Source organism: Gymnogyps californianus, chromosome 3, assembly GCF_018139145.2.
Source record: "Gymnogyps californianus isolate 813 chromosome 3, ASM1813914v2, whole genome shotgun sequence".
In the NCBI taxonomy this organism is placed as follows: Eukaryota; Metazoa; Chordata; class Aves; order Accipitriformes; family Cathartidae; genus Gymnogyps; species Gymnogyps californianus.
In genome coordinates this window covers 11,088,385-11,112,266 of record NC_059473.1, presented here as the reverse complement: position 1 = coordinate 11,112,266, position 23,882 = coordinate 11,088,385, and the positions used below count along the sequence as shown (strand labels likewise).

Sequence of the window (23,882 nt, the reverse complement as noted above, 5' to 3'; positions counted from 1 at the left end):
GGCGATGGCGCTGAGGAGACCCGTGCCGGCGGCCGTGCGCCACTGCCAGCGCGCGCGCGGCAGGCGGGCGGGGCGGGGCGAGGCGGAGCGGCGGGCCAGGATCTCCTCCCCGCGGGCGGGGCCGGCACCATCCCCCGGGTGCGGGGCGGGGCCGGGCCTGCCGGCGGGGCCGGTCAGTCAGTCGCGCGGCAGGCAGCAGCGGAACACGAGGCGCCGCGCCGGGCAGGATGGAGGCGGCGGATGAGGAGAAAGCGGGCAACGGCCGCAACGGCCACGCGGAGGGCCCGGCGGCGGCGGCGGAGCGGGGCGGCGGCGGGGGTCGGCTGCGGGGCTGCTGGGGCTTCCTGCGGCGCAACGCGGTGGTGGTGCTGACGGTGTCGGGGGTGGTGGCCGGCGTGGGGCTGGGCGCCGCCGTGCGCGGTGCGGCGCTGAGCCCGGCGCAGGTGGCCTACCTGGCCTTCCCGGGGGAGCTGCTGCTGCGGATGCTGCGGATGGTGATCCTGCCGCTGGTGGTCTGCAGCCTGGTGTCGGGAGCCGCCAGCCTGGACACCCGCTCGCTCGGCCGCCTGGGAGGCATCGCCCTCGCCTATTTCTTGGGCACCACGCTGCTGGCCTCCGGCCTCGCCGTCGCCCTCGGCTTCATCGTCCGCCCCGGCGCCGGCGCCTCCACCCTCAACGCCCCCGGGCTGGGGCTGCCCGGCGCCATGCCCACCAGCAAGGAGACGGTGGACTCCTTCCTCGACCTCGTCAGGTGAGGCCGCCCCGCTCCCCCCCCTCCTCCCTCCTTCCTCCTCCCTCCTCCCCGCCGCCGCCGGAGGATGATGACAGACCCGGCGGTGTTGCACGCTGCAGCCGGTGGCCGGGGACCACCCCCCCCCCCTTCCCCCTCCTTCTTCTTCTCATCCCCCTCCTTCTCCTTCTTCTCATCCCTCTCATCCCCCTCCTTCTCCTTCTTCTCATCCCTCTCATCCCCTCCTTCTCCTTCTTCTCATCCCTCTCATCCCCCTCCTTCTTCTTCTCATCCCTCTCCCCCTCCTCCTCCTCCTCCTTCTCATCCTCCTCCTTCTTCTTCTTCTTCTCATCCCCCTCCTCCTCCTCCTCCTCCTGGCTTCTCCAGAGGTACCGCTTTCTGCCCAGGTACCTGCAGCCCGGTCAGGTGTAGGGCTGCATGGTGCTCTGCCTCCCCCCCCCTTTTATTATTAATTTTGGCTGGGTGGCTATGAGGATGAGTCGAGGCTTGCTCAGAGCTCTGGGTGCCTGGGCCCGTTTTTGGTCCCGCCTGGAGGGAGAGCGGCTCCTGGGTGCTCGCTGCAAGGCAGGCATGGCCTTGCCTGGCACCTTCCCCTGCCCTGCTGCCTGTCATTGCCCATCTCCCATGGGCAGGGCAGGGCAGCTCTCCCCATCCCTCACACGCACCTTTTTCTTTTATTCCTTCACCCTTTACTCAGTCTCCTCACACAAATGCTACCCTGCCTCTTATAGTGCCCTCCCGTAGATGCAGGCATGGAAATGCAACCCCCTATTTCCATCGAGGACATACCCTAAACATAGTCCAGCATGAGGACACCCTGTATGTTTGTGAGTTTCCCATCCCACCTCTGCACCTTGCAAAGACAAGACTCACATTCCCCAAAACTACCTGGAAGCAAGGCTTCCACTTCTAACCAGATCGTAGTCTTTTTGTTTTATCCTTTACTCCTTGCAAAATTGCAGACTTCACCTGTTTTTTTTTTTTTTCTCAGAGCCTATGTCTTGTTGAGATCTGTCCAGCTCCTTAAATAAGAGAGGAACACTTACACAAATGAGGCAAACATCCAGCCAGCTTTTTGAGTATCAGACTTCCAACTGCAGTCTCTTGTGCTTTGATGAATCTTGGTGCAGAACTCCAGTTGTGAACAGCTGATGTTTTGTTATCCCAGGTCTGGCTCTGCCACTTTTTCACACCTGAGTGGTGTTGGGCAGTCGCAAGAAGGTATTACAGGTGCTGGAGAAAAGCAGTGGAATAAAGAAAAACTGGGGAGCAGCAGCTGGGTCTCTCCCAGCGAGCGTAGCTGAGGGAGTGATGGGAAGTGATAGCGCATCAATAGGGAGCGTGGAGGTTTGCTGAAACATTGGAAGATGAATGGCTTTGGAGGTGGTAGATTTTGTTACCAAGACGCAAACAGGGAGGTGACCTGCGTACCAGCGAAGTGGCTGGAGAGTTGTGCTTAGCAGATATCTTGGTAATTACAAAGCTGAGTGCGGGATTTTTATTTGAATTGTTTGCTTTGCCTTTATGAGTTCAGTTTTTCAGCTGAGAGACTTTCGCTGTGTCTGGGTAAATGGATGTGGCAACAAAGATAAAAAGAGTTTCAAAAAGAACCCAAAACCAAACCCCAAACTGTATTTACAAATCCATGTTAATGTCCTTTTCTCCCCCAGAGAGAAGTATGTTCCCTTTGGACAGAAAGTAAGTCTGGTTTGTCCCATTGTCAGCCACGTACTTTGTGTCCTCAGCCCACCTCTCTTAAGGACCAACAATTAAGGACCTCTCTTAAGGACCAGCAATTCCTGACAGAGCACATTAAGAAGTAATAACAGGACAGTGGGAGTAGGTGGCTGGCTGTGAAGGTGACATGGAGTTGAATGGAAGTGTAGGCAGGTGAAGGAAAATTACAAAAAAAGGAGTCAGCACAACCGGGAGAGTTGGGAAGACGACTGTAGCGGTGGGTGCCCCGGGTGCATCCTGGCGTGGCTGCTGTAGCTGGTGTTTCACTCCTGTGTCACCACGCAGCGTGGAGTAGGATGTAGCTGAGAAACAGGGCAGGGATGCTCCAGCGAGCTTCAGGCTGTGGGTAACGTCTGTGAAGTTGGGAGCTGAAAGCTGCTTCTTGCTCTGGTCTGTAAATGCAGGTGGAGAGTTCATCTTTGAAGGGGTTATAATGGTGGTGGGACCGAGTCCTTAACTCCAAAGTAATGCTCATAACGATGAGAATTGGGTAAAGCATGCAGGTTGCAGAGGGGTTTCCTTCTGAGAAATGAGGGGCCAGGGGCTTTCCCCCAATGCATGTACGGTGGGCTGTGAATTCAGCTTTTTCTTGGAAGGGCTGTTGCAGCCACATTGTTGGGCAGTCCAGTTGTCACAGCAGTGACAGCGAAATCCAGTGCAGAAAAGATGCGTTTGGACACAGCCATCACTAAAACGCCCAATCTTAGCACAAATCCCTGACAGACCCAAGGATGGAGTGAGTTGTGTGATTTTCTGGAAATAATATCTCTCTCCCTCTGCCTTTTAATTTTTTTTTTTTTTTTTTTTTTAACTGTTCTTGAAAATGTAGTTGTTCTGGTTTGAGCATCGATCTTGGTCCCTGCTGTGGTGGAAGGTAGCAGAGTAACCTCGTCTTCAGTTAATGAGGCCTTGAGTCTATAGGGCCTGGAGGGTTTCATGTTGCCTTCAGCGTGGGTGGGTCTTGCAGCATCCCGCTCTTTGCTTTTCCTTTTCTCTTTTGGTCATGAAACTTTCTATTAGATGCAAGAAAACTTTGTTTTCAATTGTGTCACAAGACTGGCTGTGTCCTTCAAGGCTTCGCTGCTGAGTTACAGATAAAAGGTGAAAATGAGGCACGAATGGGTAAACTGAGTCCCCCTACAGCACTGAAAGCAGATGTAGAATGTGGCCCAAGGAAGAAACAGCGAAGAGGAGATCACAGCTGTGAGTCAGTATTTGCCATGGCTTCTGCAGGGATGACACAGGGTGTCCTTTCCCAGGATAGAGATCCCTTCTGCTTTTGGGAAGTGTATTAGTTAATGACCAAAGATGTTGCTTTCCATTGTCGCAGCAATGTCTGGAGGCCAGCTTAATTCTTGGTCGCGGTTTTCCGTTTCCAAGTCTAAAGCTTCCACACAAACATGCACCTATGCGTGCAGACATGACCTCTGGAAAATAGATTTATCTTGGGCTTTGGTAGCAAATGAATGATGACTCACTGGTGAACCAAAAGGCTGTCTCTGTTTTGTTTTGTCCGTTGACCATAACCTCCAGGTCTAATTTGTCTGCCTTCCTCTGAATGGAGGTGCCGGAGCACCCTCCTGGTTTCCCTTCTGGCAAGTGCAGGAGGCGAGCCTCCTGCATGCCTTGGCCAGCCTTAGGCACGCTGGGGCTTAGGCACGCTGGGGCTTAGGCACGCTGTCCTCCGCCCCAGGATGTGGGGTGGGGACAGCAGAGCTGTCCTGAAGGTGACTTTGTGCCCCACAGCAGGGATGCTGATGGCCCATCTCATCTCAGGTGTGTCATGCCGGCAGCTCTTTGGAGCTCCCTAAAAGATAAGCATGGCCAAAGGTAGGGAGAGGCTGCAGCTCAGCTATCACAGGAGGGATCCAGCAAGAGTTCAGAGGTGCTTCTACAAGGCTGATGGCTTAAAAAAAAAAACAAACAAAAAACCAAAAAGTGGGGTGTGCTCTGAACTCAAGGGGGGACCTTGGATTTCCTTAACTCTGTCCCATGTCGATGAGGAAAGACAGGCTTCTCCAGAGCACCCAGTTAAGGCTCTTACATTAAGCCAGGCTCTGGAGCACTCTTACTCCACGTGGTCTTAGCTGAAGGTGGACCTTGCGAATATCTCCAGAGCATCTGGCATGGAGAGCAGCTCGGTTGTACCAAATAGGCGAGCGCTGAGTGCCAGCAGAAGATGAGGAGAGTGAAGAAAAACTTTAGAATTTCTGGTTTTGTCCCTTACTCGTTTGTTTGGTGGAGAAGGCAAAGCAACGGAGAATAAAGAGCTCTTGTCAGCTTGGCTGTGAAGTGGGTAGTGAGTGTAGGAAGAGGCTAGCTGTGATATGGTGGGCTCTGGGGCTCAGCGCCCACCTGGGTAGGTGACATTGCAGAGAGCCAGCTTGGCTCTGACCGTGCTGGGTGTCTAACCAGGGAGAAACAGGTGACAAGGAGATGACTCAAGCCACCAGCTAACACAGCCCGCCTATAGCTTGTTGGAAAGCGGTTGAAACAGCAGGATCAAGTGTTTTGCAAGAATCTATTGGTTTGTTAACGCTTTTGACAGGCAATTGTCAAGACTGCTTGTTTCGATAAGGCCAGAGTTTTGTTTTAGCTCTGATTTGTATTTGCTGATTCAACAAAATTAAACAGTTTCACAGGAACCTATTGATCCTGTCAAAATTTCCAACAGCAGGTGATCCTGGCATTTCATTTCAGTGAGGTCAGTATTTGCTGTAATTTTATACAAAAGACTTAAGTAGAAAATCTCACTCATCAAAAAGGAACATTTCAACGAAATATTTTACAATATTTTTTTAGTGGGCAAAAAGGTCTGGAACAGACTTTCTTTGCCCAATTTTGGGATGAAAACATGTTTTGAAACTGTGGAATTGGCTTTGGGAAGGGAATTCTGTTTTTAATCCAGCTCTAGCTATAACAGTCTGGGGAGGGAGGGAGGTAGTAGCATCATCTACTTTTTATAGGAAGGGTACGCAGAGGTCCAGGTGCCTGCCCCGAGCAGTAAGGTCAGGATTTCTCAGGCTGCCAGGCAAGTCTGCAAAAGCAGTTTAAATTTTATTGCTCCTCACTGCCTCCTCCTTTCTGTCTCTCTGCCAGAGGTTACCAGCTGTGCTGCCAAAGGGAGTACCCATGGTGCCATCAGCAAGCCCGTGCATTGGCTCCGAGCACCTTTGGAGCCGGAGGGAAGGCAGGCATCAGCTTGAGCGCAGGGAGATGCATCGGTTGCATTTTGCTGGCTGGGCTGCAGAGCAGATGGCCGGGGGGGACCGTGGGGTCCAAAGCACTTGTGCAGTGACCCTCACTTGGGCACCAGTTGCTCCAGTAGCGCCTGTTTCTTATAGCCTTGGTCTTCCTGGTGAGTCACCCAAAAGCAGCAACCGTGAAGGCTGTCTCTGAAATCCCAATGTGGAAAGAGAGCAAAACTTGACTGTTAGGAGAGGAGGGGGAGACGCCACCTTTGTAGTGATAAATAGAATGAGAAGTGGCCGGGGAACAGTTGCAGTTACACCAATGGCGGGTCCCCAAGATAGGCTAACCACTGGGTTTCATAGCTGGATGAAGCTTCATAGCTCTTAACTCTGGGGTACCCTCAGAAAAAAGGGAAGTAGTAAATGTTACTGTCCACCTTTGCTTGTGTTGTTTTCAGAGCCTGGATCCTTTCTTGAAGTATAGGGATTGCTGACTGATTTTTGTAGGAAGAACTCAACTTTTTCATTCATGTGCCTGCACTGTCTGGTGGGGTTTTTTTAGAAAGCCTCTGAACATTTCTGCTCCTTTCTTTTGTTCTTTATATTCATTACATTTTACTACTGACTCCCTCCAGTTATGTTTTATTTTCCAAGCAACAAAGATGCAGACTGGACCGTTAAGGCAAAAAAGTAACAAATATCTGCTGTAAGTAAACACATTTTCAAATTTCTCTGTGTTAAAGCAAATGCATGCACTCATAAATATGTATATGTCCAGGGCATGTATTGTGCATCCACATACATACCAAAAAGCAGATGAGAAAAATTGTAGCGTGATATTGAATGAAAATCTTGGGACAGAAAGAGAAATAAAGGTACTGGACCAATCCAAACTAGGCTTTGGCAGGTTGCCACAGATGGCAATAAAGTTGCTGTCAGTGGACTCCTACCCTTGAAAACACTTCATTGAAAAAAACCAGGAGGTAATACAACACAGAATATTTTTTCTAGGCTTCCTCACAAAAATATGTTTTCCAACAGCAAAGTTTTTGGCCTTGGAAGTGGAACCTTTTTGTAAGAAGCAATGCAAGAGGAATGCGTAGTATTTTAGGGTTTCATTCTGCTTGCCTGGAGTTCCCTTCATGCTTTTGCTGCCAGAGCAAACTTGTTTGCAGAGCTCTAGCAAAAGAATCATTTAGAAACAGTTATTAATAATAATCCCTTACACATGCAATGGAGGAGTTCCTGTGCCATCCTTATCCCGCTCATGGAAAGATAAGAAGGTGGTGGTAAGGAAGAGAGAAACTTGCCCATAGTATCAAAATGGAGAAGGATGGGAGCTACAGCCCCTTTTTGCTCCCTTTACAGCTCCAGGTTTCCTTAGTCATCTAGGATTCCCAGTAGTGGACGCTGCAGCTGAACTAAGATTTCTGTTACAGCAAAAATACAGTGAGACCTTCCTGCTAAATTCGGTTAGAGGAGTAATAGTCCCTTCTTGCCTGGTGGGAGCAGCTTTTCACTGGAGAAAAGGAAAAAGCTGCGTTTATCTGGCTGTGCATGGGGAGATGGTGTGATGAGTACAGTATTCAAACAAAGTATTCAGACTCTGAAACTCCCGCCCTTGGTGCTGCTGCTTTCTGGTTCCTATTTTAAGAGGATCCGAGACGGGTGCTTTCTCACACTGTGTGTTGCACGGGTATGTGGAGGTTTCCTGGCTCAGCCCAGCTGCCGCTCCAGCCCCAGGGCACAGCTGTCACCCTTGACAGCTGTCCGATGGATTTCTGATATTTTGGGGGGGGGGGGGGGGGGGCTGTCTGCATGACTTGCAACAGGCAGAGAGAGGCTTTCCTGCCTGGTGCTTGGCAAGGGGAGTAAAGTCTCTCTGTACCACCTACTTCGCCTTTATGCCACAAAGGCGGTTGGGTCCTGTGCGTGGGTAATCCATCCCTCTCTGTGGAGCGAGGTCCTAGCAGCAGTGGAGCACCTGAGGTGCATGCAGCACATCTGTCCCGCTGCCGTAATGTCATGCATCACTGGCTTGTCTCATTCTTGCCACATACAGCAAGTTTCGTGTCTCTGCACGGGGCCAAGGCTGCGTGATCCCAGACGCCTGCGCTGGGCTCCTTATCACCCAGACTCAGGGTTTTCTCAGCGGTGTGCTCTTGTGATAGCCCACATCTGCTTCAAGAAGGCAACCGCGTAAACTGGCATAGGGCATGGCAGCAGCCGGGATGGGGCCATTAGAAACAGCAGCAACAGTCAGCAATCCAGTGATATAACCACGGTGATGTCCTTAAACTCCATGTTCACATCTAGAACGGGCTTTCAAAGCAAAAAAACCTTCTCAACTTTTGGTCCACATGGAAAAACCAACTGGCAGACACCCACATTTAATTAGCATGCCCAATTACCCAGCTCATCAGCTTTCCTGTTTGCCAGTTCACCCGGACAGGAGGGATGTTCATGCTTCCCCATGCAACTCCTCCGCTTGGGCTTGGGGACACGGTGAACACTGGCTTGCAGGGACAGAGCTGGGTCTGGATTTCTGTGGTGGGTGAACTTTGCCTTGCCACGCATGACGAGCAAAGCCTGCAGGCTCAAGCACATGATGAGCCCAGGCAGGTCACCAGCCAGCTTTTGGCTCTCCCTGGAGCACGCAGCATCCTGACCCATTTTTTTTTTAGGCGCTGCTGTGGTGTTCTTGCACAAATCCATCTTAAGGTAAAAACCTGCGGTCTGACCCACCCGTAATTAAAGCTTAATTTAATTTGCATGCTGACTCATCTTAGGTGAGCAACGAGTGTAGTCTGTGCAGAACTTGTGCCTCTAAGATAAGCCATTTATTGGTTGCTTTTTATGACCTGACATATTTTGTTCTTAAACTTCAGGATTTGAAACAAAGAGGAGCAAAGCATTATTTTACATGTTGGGACTTTGCAGTCAGGTGTACTTAGAAGTTGGATTGAACAAAACACGCAGCTCCTTCTGAGCTGCTGAATTAAGATCCAAATTTTTTACTTGGTGGATTGTCAGAAATGCTCTTCGCTGTCCTCAGAGTCCAGTCCTGTGAGCGGTGCTCCAGAGATAAAGAAGAGTAACTGCTCTATGCTCGTATTTGAATAGCTTTAGCGCTATTCACACTTGAAGCAAGAACCTGCCCCTTGCTTTGCTGTAGCAGGGCTGCTGGCATCACTCAAGTATGTGCTTTAAGTATATGCTTGGAGTTAAGTTAGTGTTTAATTACTGAGGCCCATGCCTGACATACTGTGTAAATTATGGAGGGTTTGGTTTCTTGGCCACATTTAAACATTGGAGAACCATATTGTTTAGGCTTTAGGATTGCTTCCTTTGGCTTCGTTTCATCAGGATGGAAAAGCTGATTTAAAAAAAAGTAATTTGATTTCTGGTTGGTTTTCAGTCTTTTTTCATCTCTTTGCTTCTTCAAAATCCAGTCAATTCTTTTTTTCAAAAAGTAATCATCCTGCTATGAAAAGTTGAAAAGAAATATCGTTATTTTTCCAACAGCATGTTTTCTTTTTTTTGTTAAAACTGTGCACTGAGCTGAGCCCATTTGTATATGTGATGTTTTACTCCCGATAAAAGAAAGTTTGCTTTTACTTTATATGAGGTTTTTATCCACCAGAGAGTTCCAGCTGTGCAAGAATTGATGCACGTTAGCTGTTTCATTGATCTTATTTGACCAATTCTTAAGCATCTTTGCAGAGTTAGAGCTCGCTCTCCTACTTTCAGACAGACAGCTGTATTGTCAAATTTTAAGGAGAAAAAGTTGCTGTTTCTTTCATGCTCAGTGGAACGTAGACTCCAGAATTTGGCTGGAGCAATTTGGCTGTTGCAACTGCCTCCTAATACACTTCTAATGCAACAGAGAGAGAGGCTGAGGTAGTTCACAGCAGCACTTGTTTGATGAAGGTCCATGTACTTTACATTGCTGTCAAGGCTGTGGGAAAACCCTCACTGTGTGGCAGGATAACAGAGCTATGCAATGGAAAAGACCAAAGTCCTTATCTGTGCTATATCTTAATCTCCCTCTTGCTTTCAAAGTTTTGACTCTGCAGCTCCGTTTCTTACTGTGGTTTGGATTTGCACGTTCCATGTCATTCGTGGAATGATCACAACTGAAAGCCTGGTTTGAAAATCGTGTTTGCCAGGGTAACTACGGCAAAAATTGGGAGGAGGTTAGCAGGGCACAGCCTGGAGGTAGCTGCAGCTTCCTTGGAGCAGCACAAGGAGCAAAAGATGGGGAGCACCTACCCAAATGTTTTTTGCCACAGTTAACTGGCTCTGGGAAGGGTCTTTTGTGTCCTTACCGTAAGAGTTGCTGTGCCTGCTTGATGCATTTGGCTGGCAGTGTTTTCAGTTTGTATCCCTAGCCTTCCTGTCCTCGCCAGCTAGGGTCCTGTCGTGACCCCAGAGATCAGCTTTTATTCCTATTTTGCTTTCTGACGCAGCAAAAAAAGCTGCCATTTGGCTAGGTGAACACATGCTCTTTGCCCACCATAAGGGGAGAAAGGAAGTGTAGCATTAAAAACAACTATAAAATACAACAAGAAGCAACTTTTTCCTTACATGGTCCAGCTAACCATTTTTCCTGTCCTTGTTGCTTCATAAATGCACATATACACTGGATGCCTAGTAGAAGTGTACATCACTTTGCATGCTATCCTCTCTGCACAAACTAGATGCTCAATTTGCATTTCTGTATGAAGGCACTATGGAATTCAGATGTTGCAACTTTCCCTATGAGTTGCCCCTACTTTCATCTGTGCTGTTTAACCACTTAAGCCCTTGCAGACAACTCTGGCCCATGACATTGCTCTGCTTTACCTCGGCGTTCAGGGAAGCTGACCTTGTTGTGTTGAAGGGTTAAGCCGTTCTCTTAAGTGGATTTTGCTGATTGGATTGTCCTTCATGTTGATGCTGTGAGCAAAGTGTAATCACATGAGTAATGTTAAAAATCTGCCTGACCCTGGAGGCCATAAGCTGTTGCTGCAGCTGGTGTGGCTAAGCCAGTTTCTGTAGCCACTGGCTGATGGGTGGGTATAACTAGCATCGTGTCTGACTGCCTCTGGTGTCCCTACCCAAATGGTTAGGTGTAGCAGACAAGCAGGGACCTTTTTATGTGAGCAAAAGAAGATGGCATTCACACCTCTGGAGATGTAGCAAGACATCTGCTCCACGCTGCCAGAGTATCTTCTGTAGTATGTACCTCACTAATACCAATATGCTTGCCTTTGCAAAAGGAATTCAGTTTCTGAGAGTAAAACACCTTGGTGCGTTCATTTTAGAAGTTCTACAAGAAACATTTTATTTTCTTGCTTGTATTTTACAGAAACCTGTTTCCTGCAAATCTTGTTGCTGCAGCTTTCCGAACGGTAAGATATATGTGGACTTTGGACATGAGCTACAGTGCACAGACAGACAAAGTGACTACTCTTTTTTTTTTTTTTTTTGAAAAAGGACTGGAAAGGTGGTGTAGAGAATACCAAAAGTTAATTTATTTATAGTAGGTGGGATTTTTAAAAGCACCTGATGTAATCAGACATACAACTTCCATGGCAGATGGTTTGATTTTGAAAAATACTCCTCAAACAAAAGCATATTCGTAGCCTATGTTTTGTACCTCCACCAAAAATGTTCTTTAAACTTTTATACTTTGGGTGCCGTGTTGGGCAGCAGTGGCAACTCTGCTTTGTGCCAGGCTGCTTATCACTTTGCAGGAGCTAGCTGGGAAACCCTTGGGTACATAGTTTGGAGCTGGGCTCAGAACAGACAAGGCTAAAGACTTTTAGGCTCCCATGTGTGTAAGCATTACCTGTTGCCTGATGCTTTTATTCAGTATTTTCCATTGTATCCGTTGCTGGGTTAACTGCTCAGCTTGGCTTCTCTTCTGACAGAGGACTAAGTGTGGTAGGATGATAACTCGCACCAGAACATAGTGTGGTTTAAACTGATGGACAGGAGCTGTGGGGCTCCAAGAAGACTTTGATTTAGTTCTTATTGCTCATTTTAGATGTTGGGATGGGCACTGTTGAGAATATTGATATGGAGCAGAGTGATTCTTTATGATACAGGAGCAGGATAATAGTTTTTGCCTTCATGGTATTCTGTGGGTTTGCTTTTGTATCAAAAACAAGGTCAAACTCTTAAAATCAAGTTCCATTTTGAGTGTATATATAACACAGTACAAGTCAATATGCCATAAATAAAAATAGGAGCAGTACAAAAATATCATTAAGAAAAGGATATTCTGTGATACCTCGAGTGTCACGGTTCTGTATGTTCAGGGATGAAATAAAGAAGTCCTCCTTTCCTCTGTGCTATCATCACAGGTAATTGGCAAGTACATAAGCTTTTCTTTCCCCTCTTTTGTATCTAAAGAAAACAAACCCAAAGAAGTGCCCTGCTTTTGCAAGGTGTCTAGCTTATTTATCAAAGTAAACTGTTGCCCTAGATTTTAGATATTTTACTGACAATTTTAATGCCTGCCTTACCATTTCTAACAGTGAAACAGCACAAGTGCCACTTGCCTTCTGCAGGAGCCAGTGCGACAGCGTGATGTGTGAGCAACAGCAGAGTGAAGGAAAGGGGAATTCCTCGGCTGCTGCCCAAACCTGGGAGCTCAGAGGGTCACAGGGCACTTCTCTGTTGCCACATGGGGAAGGAGCTGCATATGCTGTCACTCCCTTTTCTTGCACAGGACAGGCTCATTAGCCTCCACAGTATGGTCTCCAGAAAAAGTCTTCCTAACAGCAATCTCCTCCTTGTGAAATGCTAGATGATATGGTCATATTGATGATCTGATTGGCAAACATTGTGGTTGTGTGTGTTTGTTTTTCTCACCTGCAGTATGCGACAGAATATAAGATGCTGCTCAGAAACACTACCTCTGGAAATGTCACGCGTGAAAAGGTAAGGTCACTTCTTAGGTTTTTATACAAACCCTTGTCAACTGTAATATTTAACTAGTGCGCAGTCTTTAATCCTTTCCAGCAGTCATTGGAAAGAAACAAGTACTTTTCTTTGCCTGGAACCGAGATACACACAAGCCAGATGAGTTACCCACAGCCACACAAGAAAGCTATGATGGATAGGAGAGATGGGTTCAACTGATCTGACCCTTGAGATCTTATTTTTAGGCCATGCTTTCTTAAACCTTGTCTCACTTGATCTAAATTTCGATTAGTCACTCTGCCTAATGTTTCCAGATAACTTTCTGTAGACTTGGAATTAAATAGCAATCAGGCTGGCTGAATATGTCCCTTAAACCTTACTCTTCATTAACAGTTTGGAGAGAATGAGCTTTTTTCCACTACCCAAGGCTCTTTAAAAAAAAAAAAGAACAGGTTAGTTGAGAATTTTTTCTTGTTGCCATGCTGCTGAAATTTTGTTTGAAGCAGTAACAAGTGCTCTGAAGGAGTAAAAATTATAGACAGAACATTACAAATAGGCTGCTATTGCAATGGTGTCAAAAAGGAAACTAATTTGCAGGTGTAGCTGAGGTAGAGTGTGTTATCTTCCATATGTAGCTCGTAGGACTTCCAGAGATGCTCGATATCCCATTTAGTGGCATCTCTCCTGCAGCGTGAGGCTATCAAATATCTTTATTATTGGCCAGAGCCAACATTTTGCAGGTCCAGCAATAATTACCATTGTCTTACAGGCAGCATGCTATGAAACAAACCCAGTATCCCAGCCTGCGATGTGTCACCTGACTCCAATGAAGTATCTCATGTGCTTTCATGGGATTTTGGGGAGACAGGCCTGAGACTGGAAATGACTTTCAGGCTTATTTTCTATTTCTCAGGCTCATTCTGACTATCTGAGATCAGTATCGGATGTTGGGTTACTATATTTTTAATATGATTTGAATGCCCCTACGACATGAGACTTGTAATGTGTGTATTTGTCACGGAACGGCTCAGCTGGGGCTTGCCCACCAGTGTGTAAAACCATCGAGGAAAAAGCAGTTTATGCTCATCCTGAAGCGTACCTGACTCTGAAGCGTATCCCTGAGCGCAGGAAGTACTGGCCTCATTACCTTCTCCTCGCCACGCATGGTGCGTGAGCAGGCGATGCAGAACAGTGTGTTTCCGAACTCTGCTTTCGGCTGATGGGCTGAACTTTCACCAGCCCCGGAGGCGGGGTGACAGGTGACTTGGATGGCACAAGGACTGAGCAGGGGAGAAGTCAGCCCTTGCCTAGAAGCCTGCTATCACACGGTGAGCGGTTTTACCGGGGAAGAAGGCAGCCCCATCTGCCCGGGCTCTGCCCGTGCCTGTAAGATTACGTTAGCCCAGATCTGCACTCACCCCATCTGACACGGATGCACGGCAATGACTGCAGAAGGGCCATGTGATCCCAAAAGAGCACTTTCTCTTCTCACACCATTATATCCTTGGGCAATACATGCCCGTGCAGCCTCATGCTGCTAAAAACCAAGTTCAATATGAAAGGCTGTAACAATGTGCACTTAGACATGTGTGTTTGCTTACAGAAGGTGGAGTTATTCTTCATTTAAGCAGGGATAAATGAAAGGTGAATAAGACTTCATTTTCAGTGTCAAGTTTGATAGGGGCTTCTTGGCAACCAAGCACAGATTAGGGCCGACCATATCCATTGGACATAGGCTTGGTTGTCAAGTACTTTTCTTAAGGCTTGTTCAAAGCCATTACTCTTCCTCAAGAGATAAGAACACATCTTTTGGCAATCTAAAACATGAGATTCTTTTTCAGTTTTCTTCTTTCCTTTTCCCACTTACCAGTCTCCTGTTTGATGCAATATCAGAAAAAATATTCTGAATTTGTCACCGGTGCCTGTTTTTGCCAGCAGTTATGATGTAAAGGTTATTTCTGCTATTTCTTTTCCAAAATTTTTCTTCAGTTGTTGGAGCAAAACCAGAGCTGAGCTTCTTTAATTCCAGAAGACGCCCTGCTGTCTCTAGGGAAGAGCGGACCAAATAAAAAGAAAGCATCGTCTCAGTTTTGTTACCTCAGTTTCAGTACTGGTCTGACCATCTTATTTATGGATAGATGAGGGTTAAGTTTGGAAAGGAAGAGTATGATTTTTTGATAATGCGTAGTATAAATATCATAGCGATAGAAGTTGGGTTCCAGGGAAGCAAGATGATATCCCTATCTAATGTTTTCTTTCATCAGCAGAATATTTGATTGAAGAGGAGAAATCTTTTCCTTCTACTTTCCATATGAATAGTGTAGAGCAAAATTTTCCATTGATTATATTTTTTCCCCCCCACTGGTTAATAGGCCCTGTCTTCTCTCGCTGATGATATGAATAGTGGGGCACACAGATGTCTGCTCAGCCACGTCCTTTTTGTTGTTTCACATACTCCCCTTGTGTTTACCTAGCTTTTATGGCTACATCCTCTCTGTCTTTTCTGCAGCAAGGCTTCCTGGGGCACGGACTATCTCAGTTCCCCATCTGCAGCACAGAGAGGCTGTGGGGGACTCCAAGTTCCTCTTGTGGCAGCAGTAAAAATACACAAACCAGTGATTGCTCTTCTTCCTCACATTGCACGGCTGCATTTTCTTTTCAGCCACCTACTACTGGGACAACTCAATGTCAGCAGTTGTTTCCTTGATAAGCATTTTGTTTCAAGAGCTAAAAAACAATAGGATCTTCAGAGAGATTCAAGGACCAGAAGAGCTCCATGAATCTTCCTACCAGAACACAGAATTTTGAGCAAACAATAACGCGTCCCATAGTTTATCCAGGAACAAAGCTCCCATTAAAGCTGCTTTTGTTTGGTGTCCACAATGCTGCTTGGTTTGGCAGCTCCTTTGGGGTGATGCACTCTTCTATTAGAGTACAAAAAGGCTGTTCAGCATCTGCCAGTTTTAGAGGCTGGGATTGAGAGGATCTTCCGCTGAGGATTTACTGCTGGACTCTTTCCATATTGTGCTGCAAGGAGGTGAAGTTCCCTGAATGCTGCAGATTGTGCTCTTGATTTGCAGGGAGCAATTTCTTGCAGTAAGTTACTGCTCCGTGCAAATGATGCACCTTCTGCCTACATCTGCGGTGATGGGAGGTGATGGTGAATGTTCTGTGTTGTAAAGAAATTGGCTCAAGAGGGAGAAAGGGAGAGCAAGACCTGAAAGGGGTGGCAGGATGACAGTGAATAGAGGGAAACAGCTAAGAAGTTTTTGGTGGCTGTGCACAGAGTCCTCCCTCCGGTCACCAAGAATTCAGGGGTCCCCAGATCACAAGACCGAGGCTTGAAGGACTAGTAAGTGGGAGTACTTGGAGAACAGCAGCAGCAGTGATCGCAATGCCAGGAGCAAGGTGGAGAGAGACATCTCCGAGGATGAAAAAAGACTAAACTCCGTGTGTTGTCATTCTGGAGAGGTATAGGGGAGTTCGAGGAGAATTGGCCAATTTAACCTTCACAGTGGCCTACTGTGTATAAGACGAAAGGTGAGAAGCCACCTGTGTCCTGGCTGTAGCTAACTGGAGACGCTACTATCTCTTGCCTTCCTGTAGCTTCCCAAGAACAAAATTTGGCAAGCCTTTGGCACCCATGGCTCTGAAGAAGGCAGAGCGGCTGATGCTTGTGGGGATTGAATGATTTAGAAGAGCCCTGGACTTCTCTAGACAGGGAAGTGAACTTCCAAATTAAGCACTAGGAGCTCTGGCCCTGGATCTCCTGGGTGCCTCTCAAGCTCTGTCCTGCTCTGTCACCCTGTGTGCCCTACACAGCTGGTGGGAAGCTGAGCAATCCTCTTGCAGATTCAGTACACTTCTGCCTCGTTCCTGAGACTAGATCTCTGAGAAGCCCAAATGGTAGCGAGTTGCTGGGCTTCAGGCTCACACCACTGCATTTAATGAATTGAGAAGCAAATCTTCAGTAGAAGGAGTTTAAAGGGTGGAGATGCTTTGCAAAATATCAGTATAAAGTCGTATAATGAAATTCCCTCCCAGTAACATCCAGGTCAGGATGCTGGGCACTTTCAGCAGCTTGAAACACTGAATTTCTGTTCCATAGCAAAGTTTGATATCTATTTTTTTTTCCTGAATGAGAACCAAAACAAAAGAGCATTCAATGTTTTTAGGATATTTTTTTTGTGGAGAAAGTTTAGGCTCATTATGGTGAAATTCTGTTCCAAGCTGAACTTTTCATATTAGCCTTGTATCAAATGAACCCGATATAAGATGTTATATTATAAAATAATGAGTTGAAAAAAAAAAAAAACAACAAGGTGAAAAGTTGTGTCAAAATGAAAAAGTGTTGCATTCACTCCATGTGAATGAAGTAAGTGTTTCTTTTCTGGTGTAAAAATGTTCACATTTTGCCCAAGTTGACATTTCCCAGAGAAAGCTTTGATTTTGATGAAATGACATGGCAGCATTATTTTACTACCCATCTACTTTCTTCCTGCTAATAAATTAGTCATAATATTTGAGACTCGCACATCGGTTTGTACACTGTTACTGATAAACTGTCACTGAAATTGTTAGATTCTCTTCAGCCTTGTGGCAAACCTTATCTCCTACTCTAGAGTTACGTTTTACCAACAGAAGTGAAAAATAGAAAAATGTGTGCATGCCATATACACAGTTTATTCAATTAATAGGGGGGTGTCATTTTTTTTTTGGTCTAACTTTTCTAACCACAGAAGAGTTCAGGGTTTTCAGGCACACAAAACAGAATATAGACAAAACTATCCAGACAGAAAAGTGTTACTGTGTGTGTAGAAAACAGCACATTTCTTCAGACATCTCTGGAGATACACTGCACCCCATTCTTAATATCCTGTCCATGTTTTCAATTCTTTCAATCGGAAATCAAATAAACACTGACAACTTAGCCCTGAACAAGCAAGTACCATAAAAAATTGCAGATCCGATATCTAATTATTTTGTAGCTAGCAAATAAAAAAAGCCAGAACCTTCATTTTTTGTAAACGCTTTTGTTAACAGCAGTTTGGCTTTCATGCTTTTGTGTATAATTTATGTTTTATCCCCTTCCCTGCAGTACTTTGTTTCCACCTGCCCCTAAGAGACAGTCCAGTTCAGCAATATACTTCCAGCAAAAATATCCTCTGAAACAGGCTGGTTTTATCAGATTTAGCAGATCAGTATCCCGAGTGCTTTAGTCAATATTCATTTCAAGCTTTTAGCTCAGAATATATTTTTCTTTCCTAGTGTTGAGCTAGTGTCTACTTAAACTAGCCAGAAGGCCAAAACTTGTACACAAACCTAATCTGTTTTAGAAGCCCTTCCAAATAAAACAACAATTTGACATGTTGAGCTTGTACTGCCAAGTTAGGGGGAAAAAAACCAGTTTGTCAAAACAATTATATTTTTACATAGCCACAAGAACACTCATTCAGTTCGTATGATACTACATTGCCAAACAAGCTCCAACTCTCTTAGAGAAACAAACCGTGAAGGACCAGCAGAGCAGACCTGTGAGTAGACTAGTTTTTGTCAATAGATGGATCCTGTTTTTATCCTCTTCTACCACGTAGCCACAGGATTTCTGAGAAGTGGAACAGGTATTTCTTCTGTTCTCTCTGTATCTCCCATGGCTGATGTGGACAGATGAATGAGTAGGTTTCCATGGTTTGCTACCTTTCTCTGCCCCTCTCCCTCCTTCCTGCTTCATAACATTGGTTGTTTTCTTGTGGTTTTCACCTTGGTATAAATATTGCACTGAAGTGATGGAGCTGGCAGTTTCTGAGAGCAGATTCCCATCAGAGGTGTCAGGAAATAAGAGCATGTTCGGGGCCAGACCACTGCAAGCCTCTTGCAGGTATGATTTGTTTAGGCGGTAGAATATCATAGTGCCGTCAGTGAATGATGCTTGGTGAAATAAGCAGGGCTAGGAAGTCAATCTCACCAGTATCTGCCACTTATACCTGCGGTCTCTCCCGCACCCATCTTTCCTCATGGGGAAACAGGGAGGAAGGTTTCAGTCTTTTAACCACACGTGTCATTGGTGCTCATGCTGTTTCGCATCTGCAGTGGAGCTTGTCCTGAGTAAACTGGGGAGGTTTCCTGTTCAGGTCACTGACAGCACACGTGTCGTATTGAAGGGCATGAGGGGAGGTGGTGGCAGGCCCTTTCCTTCTCCAGTGAATCCATGCCAGCTCATAACTAGAGAGGTTTGTATCTGGACTGCATCCAGATCTTGATTGGTTCCCTTCAACAAAATAGATTCTTCCTTCCCTGAATAGGTTCTGTCTGTTGATTTCAGATCAATCGGGCAGCAACAAAATGAGGTGACCCTTTTTTTGCGTTTTGTGCCGGTCTTGCATCTAACAAGCCTTCTTTTTTTGCCTCTACAGATCCCTGTCGGTACTGAGATTGAAGGGATGAATATCCTGGGACTGGTGCTGTTCGCTCTGGTTTTAGGAGTGGCGCTGAAAAAGCTTGGTCAGGAAGGGGAAGATCTGATTCGCTTCTTTAATTCCTTCAATGAGGCAACTATGGTCTTGGTTTCCTGGATTATGTGGTAAGTGTGTGACTGCAGATGCATCTACAGTACAATATTATGCTCAGTTCAGGAATCTTACCATTTATCCATTTCTCCAGCTTGTTCCTACCAGATCCCGCATCACAGCAAAAGTGAATGTCATGGTGTCACATGATAGGGTCTTTTCTTCTTCCTTGTGCCCTGTAATTAGACAGTCACACATAGCTTAAGGTATCAGTCTGGAACACTTCAGAGAGTTGCTTAAAAATTGTTTGCAGGACTCTTTTTTGATTAATTAGTGGAAAGAAGAGTTTCTATTTCAAAGCAGCATAAGCCCATGGCTAGCTGCCATCATGTGCCTAAAGGCACTGGCCTTGAATGAATAAAGGAGATGTGAGCAAGTGAGGAATATGTTCATGTGAAGGCCAGTGATGTTTGTGCTTGGAGTGCACTTGCAAATGCAGTACGTAACTCAAATCATACTTGTAGCTTCATGCCTTGGTTTTTCTGTTGGTCAAAAGGTTCCTTGTACTGACCTGAGAGATACCGAGGAGATTAGAAGATAGCCCACTCACTGGTATTGGTTTGAGAGAAACCCTGTTGAGTGCATGAATAGAGAGCCCCGTCTGTCCACTTGCATCAAAGGGTGACAGAGAACCTATGTCCCTTTGTATAGAAGGGAGGAACAGTGTCCAGGGCTATGCTCTTCATCCTACTGAAACAGTAGTGCTGGCTATTGAGTGTTTTGTCATTGTTATCACCAGAGCCTGAGTTATACAGTGGATCTTTAAATCTCTGTTCCTCTTCTAAGATCTCTTTCATTTTCTTGGGTGAAGCAGGAACTAATGTTACTAGCAGAGTGATCATCTGTTTGTTTCTTGTTTGTGCTTGCTTCTCCAGAGATGCTTTTCTTTTCCATTTCACATCCCTGACAGTAGGTATTTTCCTAAGGTTGACTGTTTATTTTGTCTCCTGCCTATTAATGAGCAATCCATTATTTCACTTGCTTCCCTGGAGTCCAGACATGTTTATGGGGTGAACGTTGCTCTGACCGACCTCACAAAGCTTTTGGCACCAAAAAAAGTCTGTATGTTAGGAACTGGAGTGCACTGAACTTTCTCCCTAGGCAAGAAGCCAGTGTTGGAGGAGGCAGGCACCTCTAGAGAGCAGTTCAGGCCACCTAAGCTGGGGTAGGACTAACCTCCTGACCGGGTTTTCTGTCAGGTAGGATGAATCTGGGCCTCAGAGCAGTATCATGGCTGTTCTTGTGTAGCTGGATGGGTCTAGGCTGCTCCTGTGAAACCAACAGTACTAATAGCTCACATGCAAAAATAAAAATATTCATAAGGACAGCTTGCTAACTAACAGTGGGACATTTCTCACTCCCTTTCCAAAGCTGTTGGAAAAGCTATAAGCTTACCTTAGCAGAGGTATTTATTCTCCCTTCATTCTGCATTTTTCATTCCTACTATTGTCCTCCATCTAAGAAGTAGAAAGGTTTTAACAAAACACCTGATTTTACACAGGCAGATCTCTGTGTTAGTTGCTGTCATAAGGGATTGAAAAATTCAAGTCTCAAAGCAGCTTAAGTCTTTTACTGTTGAATGTAATTCCTTGGACACTGAATACTGATAAGAGGCAGTTCTTGTATTCAGCTGATTACAGTGCTAACACTTCAAGCCAATCAGTTGGTATATAATCCTTTACTTTGTGGATTATTGGGACCACAGCTGACTCTTAACACTGCAGTGCGCTGTAGCCCTTACTTGTTCTCTTTCCTTCCTTAAGGCTCTTGTGTCGTCCTGGTATTTATTCAAAATCTGTCAAGCTGCATGTACTTCCCAAAGGACACTTTGGAACGGGTGAAATCATACTACCAAGAGAAGAGGCAGCTTGAGCTCGTATCTAGTCCCATGCAACGCCACTCTCATGTTTAGCAGCACTTTGGTCTCAACTTTCAGTTCCTTTGTCTCCAGCCTCCCTCTTCAAGGGAAGGGATCCAGTCTCAGCTCTGAATCCAGTGTTCATGTTTGCAGAGCTTGTGCAGGACTGGGGCTCAGCTAGATCTGGCTATTCGGGGTGCTCAGAAACGTAGTTCAAAGGCAGTATGTCAGAGAATTGGCAGAGGCTAAGTGGGGAGGGTTCAACAGGCCCCCCTAGAGATTTGGCCAAGGGAGGACAGAGCGAGGATGCTCACATTGATCTGGGACATAAGGAGGTGTCTCTGCACAGAGACAGAGCTGCAGAACCACTGAGGGAGAGGCAAGCTAGGAAGAAGTGAGTAATCTGGGCAACCTTAAGGCTTGCCCACCTTCCCAAACCTTTGCATGCTTAACCAAACCTTCTGAAGTTTGTCCTGACTCCGCAGATCAGCCTCTCTGAACACAGGCATTGGATTGGAGGGGAGAGTGGGAGAAAAAAACGTTCTTTATTCCTGAGAGGTACAGGCAGATCTTTTGTAGTCACGTGTGTGCCTGGGGCAGGGTTTTGGAGAGCTGGGTAATCTTTTAGTATTTCTTAATATTAGAAGCAGAAATGGATGGAGCATGGACAGCATCAGCAGAGGTACTCAGATACAGACATCCCAAGTAGAGCTTCGGAGGAACTGACCCTGGGCCTGAAGTGATTCCTGCAGTTCATTTAGTAGCTGTTGTGCTGTAGGTGCAAGGGCAATTCTGTCTTTTCAGGGCAGTTCCCAGCTGCACTACTGGGACCAGAGGTGTGGCTGTGGCCCTTCCCCCTTCCAAGTGTTCCTGACAGACTTCAAACAAATGCTGGCATCCTAAGATGTCGCATGTTTCTAGATAGGAGGCATGGAAATGTACATGTACGTGGCTGTTGGCTTGAGGGAAGCTCTGGAAGCCTGATGATTTAACTTAGTCTTTTGTAGGCAAATAGCAGAATTAATTGCTATCTTTGGCACATGCATCAGCAGCCTTTAGCTGAGCTCTCTGATACGGGCATAGCTTTTTCTTTCCTATACTGAATATGTTGGCACCCGGTATGTCTACCATTTTAATGACCTAACTTCATGCTTCTGCTGGTAGTCACTGCATGTGTAAGATCCTACTCTTCCACCCCTTTCTCTGCTCCAGTGACATGATACTGCTCCTTTTTCTTTCCTACCATCTGCCGTCCCTTCAGCACTGACTTCAGCTTTAGGTCTTTGTCCGCCTTCCTCCCTGATGGACTAAAACTCCACACCGGTGTCTTGTCCTGATAGCTTCTGCCAGCATTTCTGCTTCCTACTTGGCTTCCCTTCGGCACTCTCCTAGCTGCCTCTTTGAGGGTGTAGGTGAACAGAGCTTTTTCAGTTTGACTGCTTGCCTTCCACCAAGCAAGAGTGTTGGAGAGGCCTTCCAAATTTGCTTAACCTGATTTTGTGGTGAATAAGGTGCTACCTTTCAGTAGGAGCAGCATATTCTTTAGAAGAATGTTATCTCCAGGATGGAAAATGGCATGTTTTTCAAGGCTTTTTGTTTGTACTTAATGACAGGCAATATTTCTTTACACAGGTATGTACCTATTGGCATTATGTTCCTTGTTGGGAGCAAGATTGTGGAAATGGAAGATGTTGTGCTTCTGGTGACCAGTCTGGGAAAATACATCTTCGCCTCTATTCTGGGCCACTTCATCCATGGAGGAATCATTCTGCCGCTTATTTATTTTGCATTCACACGTCAAAATCCGTATCGTTTTCTCTTAGGACTTATCACACCGTTTGCCACTGCTTTTGCCACTTGCTCCAGGTGGGTTTCTGTGCTTCTTTGGGATTACAGCCTGGTTATATTTGTCACTGTAAACTGGTTATATCCCAACACCAAACTGTGTTGAGTTTTAGGTGTGAATATTATTCCTGAGATTGCAAAAAGAGACTTCTGGGCGTAGAGAGTCTTACTGCTGTCAGCAGCCTGCCACACAGCACATACTGATAATTAGCTGTTGAAAACAATTCCTCAAAATATTGGGAGTGTAGTATGATGCTGAGTTGGAAATTTTTGAGGGAAAAGGTGAAAGTATTTGCCTTAAAAAGATCCTGCCAGCTGTCCTTTCCATTTTAAGTAAAGTGAGGGTCAGTAGTGCGGGACTTTGTCCTGAGAAGTTTAGTTATCCAAGTTCAGAAGGATCTGGAACAAGTCTAGACTGATTTTGCAGGAGCAAAGCAGACTTATTAGCTAGTGTAAAGGGACTTAACATTATTGATTTCAAAGATCTGGCCTGATCAGCTTTTATTTGTCATAACCAAACTATCAAGCATGTCATTTACGCTTTTCTCAAGGGGCAAACACCTGATCAAATGTCGTAACTATATAAAATCATTTCAGGTCATCTCCAAAAGTAGATGCATGTTTGTCACAGGAGCTGAAGTACATGAAGTAGGAGAGGGTTTGTGAATAAAACCATGTAATTTATAATGCAAGAAATAAATCCAACAGTGATTTTCCCCCCCGTTCATTTGAGAAGGTACAACATTAACAGAGATTGCTGTTGCATCTGTTGTGTTTATATTGGCATCTATTGGTGTATTTTGGGGGTTTGAGACTTGATAATTCCACAGCCCTGTTAGGCTGCATACTGTGTTAAGTCATGAGTTCTTGCTTCTGGGGGATTAGAGTCCTTATCAGCTATTTCTGGATGGAAGCAGATTATTAAATACTGCTGCTCAAGACCAACAAGGAGGGTTCCTCATTGCTGTCATGACAGAGAGGGACTATAAAATGGCCTTGTTGTCTTGACAGTCCTGTCTGCA

At 45.9% G+C, this 23,882-nt stretch overlaps 1 protein-coding gene across 1 annotated transcript in view; it reads left to right on the top strand.

Annotated features, from left to right (window-relative positions):
- Positions 1 to 227: 227 nt before the first annotated feature.
- SLC1A4 (solute carrier family 1 member 4) overlaps positions 228 to 23,882 on the top strand; it is a 28,324-nt gene continuing 4,669 nt past the window's right edge. The window contains exons 1-5 of the mRNA XM_050893912.1: positions 228 to 751; positions 11,030 to 11,072; positions 12,547 to 12,609; positions 19,005 to 19,171; positions 22,648 to 22,881. Coding sequence (XP_050749869.1) covers positions 228 to 751; positions 11,030 to 11,072; positions 12,547 to 12,609; positions 19,005 to 19,171; positions 22,648 to 22,881 — 1,031 coding nt within the window. The remainder of the gene's footprint in view (positions 752 to 11,029; positions 11,073 to 12,546; positions 12,610 to 19,004; positions 19,172 to 22,647; positions 22,882 to 23,882) is intronic.